General features: G+C 45.0%; 1 protein-coding gene across 1 annotated transcript; it reads left to right on the top strand.

Annotated features, from left to right (window-relative positions):
• The first annotated feature begins 816 nt into the window (after positions 1 to 816).
• cavin4a (caveolae associated protein 4a) lies at positions 817 to 13747 on the top strand. Its single transcript, XM_078265124.1, has 2 exons — positions 817 to 1224; positions 13151 to 13747. Exons 1-2 carry the CDS (start codon positions 817 to 819, stop codon positions 13745 to 13747), a joined length of 1005 nt encoding a protein of 334 aa, XP_078121250.1.
• Positions 13748 to 15396: the final 1649 nt, after the last annotated feature.

Genomic DNA, 15396 nt, shown 5'->3' with positions numbered 1-15396 from the left:
TCATGCTATTTTAGCTTTTGACTGCCTTTTTAATAGCCTACTGAACTTAGCACATATCATGCTCAATCTTTCTGTGCAGTGGCTGTTCAGATCAGTGGGTGTTAGTCACTTTGACACTCCTCCGCGCTCTGAAACTGTCAGTCGTCAGAGCTTAAGATCGCAGTCAATGTTTGGACTCTTCTGCCCAGGGGAAAGTAAAAAAGGGCAGCACTGCGATGTTTAATCCCCCTAAAAAACATTCCAGCACTGTGTAATCACACCAGACAACTGCGGCATCTTCGCATTTGTCTCTGCAGTGCTGCAGAATGACTCCTAAGCTGCTGTTGATGAACATGTTAGCACAGCTGCTAGCCTAAAAAACCCACGCGCAAATAACGGAAGATTATGAATCAGTGTTTGGCTGTAACAAAGCAGAGCAGGACTTGGTCGGGGGGTTTCCATCATCCTCAGCTTTGCCATTTCCCAAAATGTCAGAGTGTCGCCTTACAAAGATTATTTTTAGTCAGGGGGGGTTCGTGTGAGCATTGCCGCTCCCCTCTGAGTTTACGCCTGGCCTACATCCCGATGAGGGCTGAATTCAGATTCCCTTTGGATCCTGAAGCCTTTTTAAAAGGGGGTAGGTGGAGTTTCTCCTCTCTCCCCTCCCCAGACCTGAGTTTGGTCACAGCGGTTGGGTGTTGCCACTTTCCGGTCTCCTTGCTGGCAAGTCAACTGGTCCTGGTCCCCTTTCCCCAAACTGAAACACACTTAGAAACTTTTTAAGCAAGTTTCAAGCAAATTCAAAGGGAAAGATCTCCTAATAATCGAAACCCTGCAATGGATCAGCACAAGTATCGTACGGCGGGCGTCCAGGAGAAGCTGGAGATCATCGGCGTAGAGGACGAGTCCGGGAACCCCATCAGCGCCCTGACCATTCTGTCTCTGCTGGAGCGTGTGGCCGGCATCATCGACAATGTGCAGTCCTGCCAGCAGCGCATGGAGGAGCGTCAGCTGGACCTGGAGACCAACATCAAGACCATCCAGGGCGACGTCATGAAGCTGGCCAAGGACCACACGGACACCAGCGGCACGGTGGAGAAGCTCCTGCAGAAGACTCGCAAGGTCAGCGCCAATGTCAAGGAGGTCCGGGCGCGCGTCGAGAAGCAAAACGTTCGCGTCAAGAAGGTGGAAACCACGCAGGACGAGCTGCTCACCCGCAACAAGTTCCGCGTCGTCATCTACCAGGTAAGCTCAGGTTCGGATCAAAGTGTTCAAGATGTCAAGATTTGTTTGTTTTATTTGGATCCCCATTAGCTTCAGCATGAGCTAGAAGCTTTTCTTCTTGGGGTCCTGCAGTCTATTTTTGGGACAATACAATTTACAACATCACATTGACAAAATGAATCAAAAACAAAGAAAAAAAAGACATTACACTACTCTGAATGAATCTATTTTTTTAAGAATAAGTGATAACAAAAATAGTTGGATGGAGATGGAAAATGGAGATGGTTTATGTTTCTGGGTTTATGAACCGTAGAGAGTTATACTTGACAATGGAGGCATTCATATTCTTTCAATAACTTTAAGAAGTATTTTTTAATTTGTCACTCAATTAATCGTCAGTCGCAGCAATTTTGTCAAACGTTTAATGGTATAAATGCATTTGTGGGTATTAGTCAGTGGTGTAGTCTAATGTATTGTAGTGGGTATACTGTACTGTATATGTATGGGCCTATATATTTGGGCCAGGATGGGTCTGGGAGGGGGCATATCATAGTGGGGGGGGTCTGGGTGTCCTCCAGCAGGAAGATTTTGAGCGTCAAAGACTTAATTTCCTGCATTCTGATACATTTTGCACCAATTTACGGTGGAAATCCCTTTATTTAGCCTATGTGAAGAAGAAAAACACAGATGACAATTCTATATATACCATAATTATAATGGAAAGTATGTTGTTGTGTGTCATTGCACATTTTTAAGTGGGTATATGGAAATCCTGGAGCTTTCTTAGTGGGTATACTGCGTATACCTGCGTATCATGTAGACTACACCGCTGGTTTTAGTGTTTCAAAACTGAGAATTCGTTGCTGTTCAAGATGTCGAGATGGTTGGTGTTTCTGGGTTTGTAAAGATTGAACAGAAGTGAAAACGTGACCAGTGGGGACGCTGGAGGTTTCTACCCAGAAGTTATTAGAAACAAGCATTTTGATTGGGTCGATAAACACGATTGTTTGCAACTTTGGCAGAAAGTTGTGTGCTTCATCAGGAAAATATCGCTTACAGTAAAAACGCTGATTGAGAAAATTGTTATTGGGGCTTTTAGCCATGAGGACAGTTGAAGAAAGAACACTTTAAAAACTCAAATAATAATCTGAAGTCAGCCAACACAAGATGTTGTCATTGGATTCTGTGGCAGGGCAGCTTCAGTGTCCGGTCCAGGTTTCCTTTAAAGAGCAACTGGAGCATAATTAAGTTAAGTATAAAAAGGAAAAGTAGAATTCATTACCTCAGGCGGTACGAGCTCTGTGTGCCAGATCTTAACTGTAATGAGCTCTGACTCAATTCATTAAGTGGTCGACGCAGTAACAGGGACGAGCGGGAATGTAAAGAAAATGAAGAGTGTTTTAAGTTCAACGCTGAAGAGCCCTCGACTCTGAAATGCTGACAATTTATGAAAAGCTTCCTCGTTATGTTGAGAGGGCACGCTCTCATCCAAAGTGCAAACAGCCTCAATCAGATCAGGTGAAAACAGGATGATTCGCTTGTTATCGTTAATCTGAAAACACACATTTGAGTGTCTAAAAATCCACATTTGCATGAACAAATGTTCCTGTTTGGTAAGGAAAAACTCAGGAGCAGCAGAGCTCATTTCACTTACGTGAAGAAGGTTCAGGAGGCCTTGATGAATTACACAGAAGCATTTAATGAACATTCAATTGAGGAAAGAATTTAGGCAGGCAGTACAGTTTAACCACGATGGGCCCTATTTCAACGATCTAAGCGCAGGTGCGTTTAGGGCGTGTCCGAAATCCACTTTTGCTAGTTTGACGGCGGAAAAAAGGGTCCGTGCGTTGGGCGCATGGTTCAAAAGGGTTGTACTTAGTGTCTTCATTAGTCAGAGGTGTGTTTTGGGCGTAACATGCAATCAACCAATCAGAGATCATCTCCCATTCCCTTTAAAAGCCAGGCGCGTTTGGACCTTGGAGCATTGCTGTTATGATGGAGGATCTGCACCGTAATATTTATGCTGTGCGTCCCTGTGTGTGTAACAAGCATAGTGTGCACGCGCTGTGCACGAGCCTAGGAGCATTTTACTAATGCTCTGTTAAAATAACAATGAAATGCTGCGTTATTGACTTTAGACCAGGTTTTTGATGGTCAATGGTGCAATCACTTCCCAAGCATGGATCGCACCGGGCAGAGCAGCAGCTCCGCGGCCCTTTAACCCTTGTGTTGTCTTCTTTACAAGAACACACGGGCTTGGACAACAAATATGTGGCTTCACAGCTGAGGAGGACCGGGAGTGTTTTTAAGATAGATATGTGAACGGATGCTTCACATATGACCAAGCAGAGTATCAAGAGCAGCAGCAGTAACAGGAGCAGCAGTAGTACCTGGAGCGGTACGCGCCTGGCCAATATATGCCATTGAAAAACCAGTGCTTAATTTGTAAAGTGGGACGTCCCGGAGCGCAGAGGGGGGGGTGGATCCGGCAACTCAAAACGGGGGTTGGAGGTAACGGAACAAAAAAGAAATTACGCTGCCTACGTAGCTTCTCTGACTAAAAAAAACTCAACAACGCTATGTGTACATCAGGGTAATGTTTCTTTTTATTTCAGAACGTGCACTGCATGGGTACGAAATGTAAAAAAAAAAAAGATTGTGGTTTTGGTACGTGTGTCAAATTAACCAAAAAACCCACCGTGGTCTCCACATTCTTGATCGGCAGAAACGTTTTCTGCTTGTTTGGGATCCGACTGGCCAGCGTATTTGAAAAAGTTAAGTAAACTTTCTTGTCTTTTTGACATTTTCCCCTGAGTTAAACGAGGCTAACAGCAATCTCAACCAGCACAAGCGCCTGTGCCACGCTGTTGAAGTGTCTCCCCTCCCTCCGTCCCTCTCCCCCCTCTGTCTCCCCTCCCTCCGTCCCTCTCCCCCCTCTGTCTCCCCTCCCTCCGTCCCTCTCCCCCCCTCTGACTCCCTCCCTCCGTCCCTCTGTCTCCCCTCCTCCGTCCCTCTCCCCCTCTGTCTCCCCTCCCTCCGTCCCTCTCCCCCTCTGTCTCCCCTCCCTCCGTCCCTCTCCCCCCTCTGTCTGTCTCCCCTCCCTCTGTCCCTCTGTCTCCCCTCCCTCCGTCCCTCTGTCTCCCCTCCCTGTCCCTCTCCCCCCTCTGTCTCCCCTCCCTCCGTCCCTCTCCCCCCTCTGTCTCCCCTCCCTCCGTCCCTCTCCCCCCCTCTGTCTGTCTCCCCTCCCTCTGTCCCTCTGTCTCCCCCTCCTCCGTCCCTCTCCCCCCTCTGTCTGTCTCCCTCCCTCCGTCCCTCTGTCTCCCCTCCCTCCGTCCCTCTCCCCCCCTCTGACTCCCCTCCCTCCGTCCCTCTCCCCCCCTCTGTCTCCCCTCCCTCCGTCCCTCTGTCTCCCCTCCCTCCGTCCCTCTCCCCCCTCTGTCTCCCCTCCCTCCGTCCCTCTCCCCCCCCCCTCTGTCTTACCCTGAAAATTCACCTCAAAACGCATCAGTGGGGAATAAAGACTAACAAGACAGATAACAACATTGAACACTACACAAACAGTCATTTATTTTTTTCATTTAGGTGATTCATTTTTCTTAGTGACACAGGAGGTGCCGGATCCAATAAAAAAGGCTCCAGATCCATATTCTAGTGTCTTCTGGCTCAAATTAAGCCCTGGGAAAAACTGATCAGAAAACGTAACGAAAATGTAACGGAACGTTGTAGAAATTTAGTGGAGGAGAAAGTATGAATAATTGCTGCAAAATGTAACGAAGTAAAAGTCAACAGTATGCACTATTGATTGTACTTAAGTAAAGTACAGATACGTGAAAAATGTACTTAAGTACAGTAACAAAGTATTTGTACTTCGTTACATTCCACCACTGGCCGTGAAAAAGGTCTATGTTGTCTTATCATAAGGCACAAAGTTAAAGTACTGCTCTGCCTGGAAAGCTCATAAGGGTTATGTTGGACACTGGCTTGAAGGACACCTGGGTACCATTGTCTCAACTTACACAGCATGAGGTCATACGTTTCACACCACTGTTCAGGCCCGTAGCCAGCCTAGTGGGAGGGGGGTTCTTTATTTTATAAAAATTTGACCTTTTTGCAGTTTTTGCAAAATATTTACTACAGTGCTATCAAATTTCTTACCAAGATCATGTCCAAACGCACCCACGCATGCCTGGATTGTTACATCATCTCGGCCAGTTAACACATTCACAGAAATGATGCTTTAAAGTGCCCATATTATGAAAACAATCCCTTTTTCTGGGATTTGGGGAGTTATTTTGTGTCTCTGTTGCTTCCACACGCATACAGACTTTGAAAAAAATCCATCCATGCTGTTCTGAGTGAGATACGGTTTCTGAATGTGTCCTGTCTTCAGTCTCTGGGTGAGCTGGTCAACATCTGCACGGCTTTCTACGTCACTAGCCGAGACGAGGGGCCTAGGGGGCTAACCGTTAGCATGCTAGCTCGTTCTCAATGGCAAAACACTGCTACAACACACACTAGTTCACCCTAATCTCCAAAATAAATTGTATAGAACTACGTCCATGTCCCTGTTCTGCAGGTATTCCACACAAAGCTGGAAGTGTTCCCTCGTTTAGAAGAAGTCTCCCGGCTAATCCTGCCTTGTACTACTGAAGTTGGAGAAACAGCTAGCTAGCTCATGTAGTCCTTACCTAGCTACTGAGCATGTAGTCCTTACCTAGCTACTGAGCATGTAGTCCTTACCTAGCTACTGAGCATGTAGTCCTTACCTAGCTAGCTCATGTAGTCCTTACCTAGCTACTGAGCATGTAGTCCTTACCTAGCTACTGAGCATGTAGTCCTTACCTAGCTACTGAGCATGTAGTCCTTACCTAGCTAGCTCATGTAGTCCTTACCTAGCTACTGAGCATGTAGTCCTTACCTAGCTAGCTCATGTAGTCCTTACCTAGCTACTGAGCATGTAGTCCTTACCTAGCTACTGAGCGTGTAGTCCTTACCTAGCTACTGAGCGTGTAGTCCTTACCTAGCTACTGAGCATGTGCGACTGCCAACAAAGATGTTCCAGCAGTGAGAGGTCTCACTCTGTAGCTAAAACAGAGACCTGAACACAGGGTGAAAAGAGGAGCTGCAGCAATGAGCAGTACAACAAAAATATGGTGTTTTTTGAAAATTAAACCATGTAAACCTATTCTGATACAACCTCAAAATACAATTATGAACCTGAAAATGAGCATGATATGAGCACTGTAACAAGATTAGGGCTTCAATTTGGTTTAGAATATATTTATTTGAGGGGGAATCGAATTATTGGTCGTCATTATTTTAAAAGACTCTTGTTTATTACAACAGAAAAACTAGTTAACAAAAAAAACTTAAACTATGGCAGTCAAACCAAAAAAAAATATTAAATGAGGGGAGAAAATAAAGAGGGAAGAAAGAGAGAAAAGGAAAAGTAATCATAAAAAAAACTCAAACAAGAAAACATGTTAGGCTACTTTTTTACAGATGAACAAGGTGTCTTATCTCCAAACAGACGCACGATACGGCCTCTAAACGTGCAAAGAGAGTGAGGACACTTTGAAGCCCTTGTCACGGAGATGGACAGCCTTTATAATGGTAATCAATTGCCGTGCTCGGGGATTTTCTGTGGAAGCAGCTGGACATAAAAAATACATTTCTCTGAGCTCTGAGGATTTTTAACGGTGATCAAAGACTCGGTGCGGCGCTGCAGGCTGAACGAGAGCAGCTCTGGTCTGGAAAAAGAGGAGGATCGTGTCGGAAGTTCAGTCAGAAACATTCAGGGGCTTTTCAGGGTTTTTGCTATGTGGAAATTCATCTGTGGTAAAACTGCACCACTAGAAAAAAAATGTTAGGTGCATTACAGTTTTAGTCATTCCTGAGTCTTTTATCTCTTAGAGCAGTGGTTCTCAAATGGATGAACAATTTAAAAGTGTTTGAAAATAATATTCCTGCAATATTATTTGTGTGACACTTTCTGACTGAGTTCTTTTAATCGTACCTAGGTCAAAATAAGTGTACTTTACTTCAGCATTTTTTTTTATTTTCGTCTCCTTTATACTTTTACATTTCAGAGGTAAATATTGTACTTTTATTGCGTTGTCTGACAGCTTTATTTACTTTTTAGATGATGTTTTTTCATCCCGTTCTCTGACTCTCTGGGGTACGTGAGCCCTTTTTTCTAAGTTTTTGTCGCAGTTTTTGAAGTTTGTCATTTTTTAAAGGTTTTTGTTGCTTTTTGTCACTATTTTTGACCTGTTCTTGCCTTCCTTCCTTCCTTTTCTCTACTGTCTTCTTTTTTTCTCCAAGTTTGTCAAGGTTTTTGTCGCTTTTTACAAAGTTTTTGTCGCTGTTTTCTAAGTTTTTGATACTATTTCCCATCTATTCTTGCCTTACTTCCTTCTTTCTACCGAATACTGACTTTTTTTTTTAAACGTTTTCCATCAGCCTTTAAATGTTTTTCAGTTACATGGCTGCTGTTTGGTAAATCTATCGCTGGTCAGGGGGTACTTGGCTTAAAAACACAATTCAAATGGGGTACATTATTGAAAAAAGTTTGAGAACCACTGCCTTAGACAAACACTTTGAGATGTCGTCCTCGTTAACGTCCAGACTTCAGAATAGTAACCGGGCCGCTATGTGCTGCTAACAGCTGCTGTGGATCCGTGACACAGAGATCTATTCTTGGATCGCAGCATTCATCCTCTCTGCCAGCAGGAACACGCTTTAAACTGCTGTCAACCAGAATCAGAGTCTGACAGAGAGACAGAAAGAAGAGGGTGTCAATCATCCGGACCTGCTGCTGCAAGGACCGCCCCTTAAAACACCTAAGAAACTGTCCTCCACCGAAAACACTCACATAAGTCGTTTGTTCAAGCAGCAATTACATCCTATATCTAAGTTTCTAGTGGCGGCGCCCTCTGCTGGCCGTAGTAGTTCTAACGGGAGCAAAGCAGGAACTTGGTATCGTTTTCTGTCCTGAGCTGTTAGCTGTAAAGCTTGATTAATGGTTCTGTGTTAAATCTTTGGCGTAGCTACATAGAGACAGACCCTACGCCGTAGCCTGATGTACACCTCTCAGGTAATACGCGTTGCGGCGACGGAGACAGCAACAATTGTGATTGGTCCGCTTTGCCGTGGCTCGGTAGCGTTGCATTCCCCCCCCCCCCCCCCGACTCATTCCCTGTTTCTCCTTCTCCATAAACAACATGAAGTCAAGGAGAGGGTTAACTCCTCCTGCTCCAGATTTCCCACCGTGGTCAGAAAGAACAGGGGAGACACTTTGTTTCTCTCACTATGACTCTAGTCACTACTCACTCTGAAGATAATCACACACACACACACACACACACACAGAGACACACACAAACACACACACACACACACACACATACACACACACATACCGGCCTCGAGCCTACGTATTATTATAAATTTGCCTTTAGCTTGGCTGTCTCTCAGTGACAGATTGCAGGAATTGCTTTGGTGGCCCAAAGACGCCCAAACAGAGTTTAACCAAAGATCCTTTATATTAAAGATTACAAGCATGCGCATTACAAGCATCCCCAGTGGTATGAAATTGTCCTCACTTCCTGTCTCCTAAAGGGGCGTGGCCTCGTTTGAACGTGTAGTGATCGTCATGTGGATGGACGAAAAGTTATATTTGAATAATTTATTAATATGTTCTTTTGCTAACGTTAGATATTTACACAGCTAAAAGACATATTTAGCATCACAGAGATTAGTTTTGTTAGGGCGTTCACCAACGTTAGCTGACGTTAGCTTCTCTGTGTTGCCAGATCATTTTCTCCTGATTTGTCCGACTGATAAACGTCATTTTAGTGTCAGAACGTTCTGGAGATATGTGGCTTGTTGAAGAACGGCTCCAATATTTACTTTGGTGACTACGGGGCGAAATATTCGCTCATAATCTGTGTTCACGTTCACTTCTGCCGTTGGAATCAACACACTCAGGACCTGCCGCTAGTCTCCTAAAGAGGCGTGGCCGTGGCCGAGCCCACGTGACACAGATACAGGAAACTACTCTGAGTTGGGGCATCTCGGTTCTAAACCGTCTCTGGTTTAGTCACTGCAGGGTGGCACGTGTCTCCAAATATACAACAGCTACTTCCTCTGTCTTTGTATTTCTGTTCTCTGAGTCCAGGTTTAGCTCAGTCTGGTCCCGGGCAGCTCTGGCTTTCTCTCCGTCCCGCCTGCAGAGGAGACAGTCGCAGTGTTGAGTTTCCTCATGACTGATGTGCTGTCGGTTATTCTGAGGCCTCCGTTCATGTCCTAATATAGAGCTTCAGCTGCGGTCATTTACCCAGAAAGCAACAGGCGGTTGGTTGGAGACGCTCGTCGCCAGAGGCTGAATAATGAAGGCCGGGGCGGTAATAAGAAAAAGATAAATGTCTGCTGGTTTGCACCCGGAGCTTCTCTCTCTCTCTGCCGCGGCTGCTGTTCACAACTCCGGACGTTAGAGGACAGTGTGCAGTTAATAGGTTTTAGTTAATGAGTTACACTTCCCAGAGGTCAGCCAGCTAACAGAGAGCCTTTACATGACTTTACATAATGTCCTGCATAGGTTGCAGGGGAACAAAAGTGTTTGAAAATAATATTCCTGCAATATTATTTGTGTGACACTTTCTGACTGAGTTCTTTTAATCGTACCTAGGTCAAAATAAGTGTACTTTACTTCAGCATTTTTTTTTAATTTTCTACTCCTTTATACTTTTACATCTCAGAGGTAAATATTGTACTTTTATTTACAGCTTTATTTACTTTTTAGATGATGTTTTTTCATCCCCTTCTCTGACTTGAGTTTGGTGACTGTCCTCCCCCGAAAAACGCTCCCCTTAAGTCGTTTGTTCAAGCAGCGATTACGACCATTATTAATGCTTATGGTGGCGGCGCCAAATGTCCTGGTAGCCAAATTACGAATCCTACTATGGCCACGCCAAAGACCCGCCCTTCAATAAAAGCTCAATTGATTGGGGTTAGGCATTGATCTTGAGTGGTTAAGGTTAGGATAGCCGATTGGTCAGGAGATAGGACCTGTTCAAATGGGGTTGCGTTACCTTGCGTAAGCATGGACGCCTGGCCAATAGTAGTGATTGAAGGGGAGGTATTGGCGTGGCCATTGTAGGATTCGTAAATTTGCGTCGGTGTAAGGAGCCAGGTTGAGTGGTGGAGGCCGTACTGTTATTTTTTCCTCGTTTTTTAAATATATGCCAAGCAGGACAGTCATCTGTTCCTCAGTGTTTCTGAATGTTTCTTTGTTGAGTTAAACAAACCCTCCTCTCGGACCTGCTCCACCTGCTGCGCCCTACAGGTGACTTTGGATGTGAAAGCTAATTAATCCTAATTAAACCGCGGCCACCTGCAACGATCACACTCATTAATCAGGGAGGAGTCATCAGAGCGCGTCCGGACACTGAGAGTGACACAACAATTACACCGGCAGGGAATGTGGGTCGAGTCATGTATTAATAACGTCAATTGGTGATAGAAGAAGAGGAGATGGAGAAAGAGATTTGATTTAACACTTTAAAGTGCCCATATTATGAAAAAAATCCCTTTTTCTGGGATTTGGGGAGTTATTTTGTGTCTCTGTTGCTTCCACACGCATACAAACTTTGAAAAAACCCATCCACGCTGTTCTGAGTGAGATACGGTTTCTGAATGTGTCCTGTCTTCAGTCTCTGGGTGAGCTCGTTCTCAATGGCAAAACACTGCTACAACACACACTAGTTCACCCTAATCTCCAAAATAAATTGTATAGAACTACTTCCATGTCCCTGTTCTGCAGGTATTCAACACAAAGTTGGAAGTGTGCCCTCGTTTAGAAGAAGTCTCCCAGCTAATCCTGCCTTGTACTACTGAAGTTGGAGAAACAAACAGCTAGCTAGATGATGTGATCTTACCTAGCTACTGCGCATGTGCCAACAAAGATGGAAAAGAAGTGAGATGTCTCACTCTGTAGCTAAAACAGAGAGCTCAACACACAGGGTGAAAAGAGGAGCTGCAGCAATGTGCAGTACAACAAACAAAAAAATATGGTGTTTTTTGAAAATTAAACCATGTAAACCTATTCTGGTACAATCTCAAAATACAATTATGAACCTGAAAATTAGCATAATATGAGCACTTTAACACTCTCATCTCTCTCTCCAAAGGGCTAGACGCGAGTCTAGACGCCATGTCTAAACGCGCTTGGTCGGGACTCTTTACGTACGTTGAACTGACATGCGCCACAAGAACAGGACAGTTAGGTTTAGGAAAAGATGGTGGGTAGAGTTACAAAAATGTTTCAGTGACATGCGGGACAAGAACGGGACACAAATCCCGGTCTCCTGGGTGAACGTCCTGTGTTGTTTGACCCATCCACCACCCGCCAACCAACCTTCCAACGTGGCATTTCGGTCTTTCGTACTACTTTCTACTGTTGTTTTTCTTAATACTACGTCATCTTGTGTGCTGCAGAGCTGCTGCTCTGCCCGGTGTGTTCTACACACACACTGAAGGATGCCACTGACCAAGTGTCTGTATTTTACGCGTTGGGAGTGAGAACGGGTTGGATAAGACTGCTACTCATCCTGCCAAGGGTCATAGAGAAACTATACACATAACGCATTTTGTCTGTGCTGAGATATTCGGGTTAAGTGTCTGTGTTTACAGCCCTCGCAATATCTTTATTTACATTGAAGGTTCAGCTAAACGTAACGCTAAAGTCCTGCATTCAAACTTTGCAGACCAACACAGTTATCTCGTCGCTCAGAATCAAAGATCTGCCTAAACAAGGGGAAATTAAGAGACTGTCCTACCCCGGAAAACGCCCACATAGGTCGTTTGTGTCCTGTTTGAAAATAAAATAATCGCCCCACAGCTAAAACCAGATGGTGTCATTATTATTGGCGTCCAGCTTGTGTTGCTGCCTGCAGCTTCCTGTCTGAACGAGTCTCACTTACTCCTCATCTGTAAAAATAGGAAAACTTGATCTCATGAAGATGCCAGTGTTTTCAGAGGCTGCCGACTCTCTCTCAGAGGAATATCATGTTTTCTATCTCGACCTGCATCAACAAGCAACATGACTATTAATCTGTAATGGATAGAAGAGACAGATGAGAAAGCGGATATCGGTTTCATGTCTGTGTTTCCCGTACAGTGTTAGGTCCATATGGAAGTAAACGCCGACATGTGCAGGGTGATATTTTATTAACTAATCAGTGGGATACAATCTTTAAAGTGAAAATCAGATGCAGAAGATGCAGACGAAACTATGCCGAGATTGAGGGTGCTTCATATCTGTAGTTCAGTTAATTTGGTCCAGACCAAGGGCAAAAAATAATACATTGTAGCATTTATTAGCCGATTGATCCCTTTTCACACCACGTTTGTGTACGGCAGCTGGTTTATTCCAGAAACGTGCTGTTTTTACAGCAGTTTGGTCTGTTCGGATCACATTCTCCCGACAAACGAACCACTCCAGAGTAAGTTTGAAATGGTACCGAAACCAACTTTTCCAGGAGGTCTCGGTACGTTTGTTTGGTCCATTTTGGTGCACATCAGAGTGAGATTGCTGCATTCACAGCTGCCCAAACCCACCACATCAAATTGGGAAATGAACTCTAGTGCGATTCAACCAAACTAAATAAGGCAGGTGTAAAAAAACAACAACTAGAAATCGAGCAGAACTTAACTGTTTTAAATCATCTTCTCTCTTCAGATGAATTTCAGTTTCATCTCTGTCTGTGTTTCATCTCTGTGTATCAGGCTTAGTCCCGGAAATGTACTTCCGTTGATCCAGACTATTAATGGGGTGCATACCTGGGTATGATGGTCTGATGGTTTTATTCTGTCAATGTTGTTTCTCTCTGCACCAGTTAATGTGTTGTCCTGACTGTTTGTGTCCTTTCTTTGTTCCTCTCTGCAGGGTGAGACCGAGATCCCATCTTTGGCCGTCACTAAGTCTTCCAAAGGATCCGGCCTGGACGGGGTGGAGATCGAGCCCGACTCCTATGACGTCCCTGCAGACCTCTCCTCCGACGAGGAGTACCTGAGCGTGGAGGAGGCCGACCCCTCGCGGGCCGCCCGCATCAAGAAATCAGTTGTGAAGAGCACAGAGAGCCTGAAGGCTGCCTTCTCCAAGGAGAACATGAGCAAAACCAGAGGCAACCTGGGCACCAAGTTCCACAACCTGGGCGAGAAGGTCATGCCCAACGAGCGGAGGGAAAAGATGCACCAAGCCGGCGAGCGACTGAAGCAGTCCGGCGAGCGGCTGAAGGAGAACATCGCCAAGAAAGCTCCAAACAAAGAGACCTTCCGCATCAAGCTGAAGAAGGAGAGAGCCGTCGCCGAGGGCCAGGAAGGCGCTGAGGCCGGAGCAGAGGCCGAGGCCGAGCTCCACATCGACGCTCCGGTCAAGGAGAAGCCGCTCGCCTACACCGAGGTCGCAATGGAAACCAAGAGAGAAGGGCCAGTGGAGGAAGCCGGCGCCACCCGGATAGAAGACGAGGATTACAGGAAGTAGATCAGATGTCAGATCAGACATGAAGAGGAGGCGGGACGCCGCGGGAAGCTCGTAATGCCAAGGATTTAGAGAGAGGGTCTGTGATTGGTCAACATTGATGGACATTTTTATTTTTATTCGCTAGGATTTATTGAAACGGAAGAATCGGTACTGACACCAAAAACTCATCCGAACTGGTTATTTATCAAATCTATTTCAGGGTGTTGATTCAAGTCACTCTGTCAGATTTTGTCTGTTGACATTTTCAACAATTATATAATTTCAACAACTTGTCATGAATGTGCAAATCTTTATTTCAAATGCACTAAGAAACAAACGCAGTTTTAGAATTTGTTGACTAATTTGGGAGTCCCAAAATGTCAGAGATGTGAGATTGTTACCGGGGTTGTGTTGGGATTGGTCACCATGGGGACACCAGATGGCTGGAAGGAAAAGAAACGGTTGATAAAGGATGATGAATGTTGATCTGAAGTTTGTGAATTGATCTTTTATCTGGATGTACATATAATGTTGTACATACTGCCAACACTGGGGAGTCGAAATTTGGTCGGTGCAGGACTCAGCTGGTCTCTGAGACGCCTGGTAAACAAAATAAAATAACATGGATTCAACGGCAGACTGGTTTCTGTTTGCAAAATAGTAGGAAGGAGATAAAGTTAACTTTGAGGTGCTTAAAAGCCGCATCAGTGATCGCTTAGACGTTAAAGCTGCACCAGGCAAAGAGTTTCCACTAAGATTTGGGACTTCATTACCCAGCATTCATTACATGTGGAATAAATGCACTAAATGAAAAGTTCAGGGCCAGAAATTTAGTCATGAAGCAGACTTTTCCACTTCAGAAAAACGGCCGTATAGGTCGATTATAACAACCCATATTTACGTTTGTTGTTTAGCGGCGACCTCTGGTGGTAATTATCGCGGGAGCAAAACCACGGCTGTATTATATGAACTGGATCCCAAAATGTTTCCTATATTTAGTTCAGTGGAGCTCCTCGCCTGGCACATACACCTAAAAAGTTTCTAAGCTTCTTACTTTCGTGATATGCGGCCCGGTGAATATGTGCAAGATAAGTTCAAAAGCCGCTGGCCCAGAGACTTGACATTGTGGTGATGTCACATGTTTTTAAATTGCTTTTCTCAGCTTGAGAGAAAGTTTTTCAAATATAAAAAAATCAATGGCATAGCAAGAGTCATAACCAACCTTGTTTGCAGTTGGAGGTGTCCAGGCAGCGGTTTTACCGATGTTTCTTTTACAATGGTGGCCACTGGGAAAAAGAATTGGCTGCAAGGCTGAGCGCTCTTCCTGCGGGCTTGGCAATCCAAGGAGGAAATGAGTAAGCATGGTGCGGATTATAAGAGCCCCAAAACAGGGGCGATTCTAGGATCAGACCTTTAGGGGGGCTCAGCCCTTAATGAGAATGTGACACAGACCACCCCCCCCCGTACGTTTCAATTTAGGTTCTAATCTGCGCCATGAAATTACCAACTTCTTCTCTGGGGACTACCAACGATAACCTTCACAACTGCACTCCTGTTCTTCCTCTGACAGATTAGATAGACACTCAGCCAAAGGCGGGAGTCTGGCACAACCACCTCCAATAGGCCCAAACTACGTTTCTGTTAACCCTTTCCTTGACAGGGTTAGAGGT

This window comes from Sander vitreus, chromosome 12 (genome assembly GCF_031162955.1).
Source record: "Sander vitreus isolate 19-12246 chromosome 12, sanVit1, whole genome shotgun sequence".
Classification (NCBI taxonomy): domain Eukaryota; kingdom Metazoa; phylum Chordata; class Actinopteri; order Perciformes; family Percidae; genus Sander; species Sander vitreus.
The sequence above is the reverse complement of the archived record's forward strand: the minus strand, read 5'-3'. Positions and strand labels throughout refer to the sequence as shown.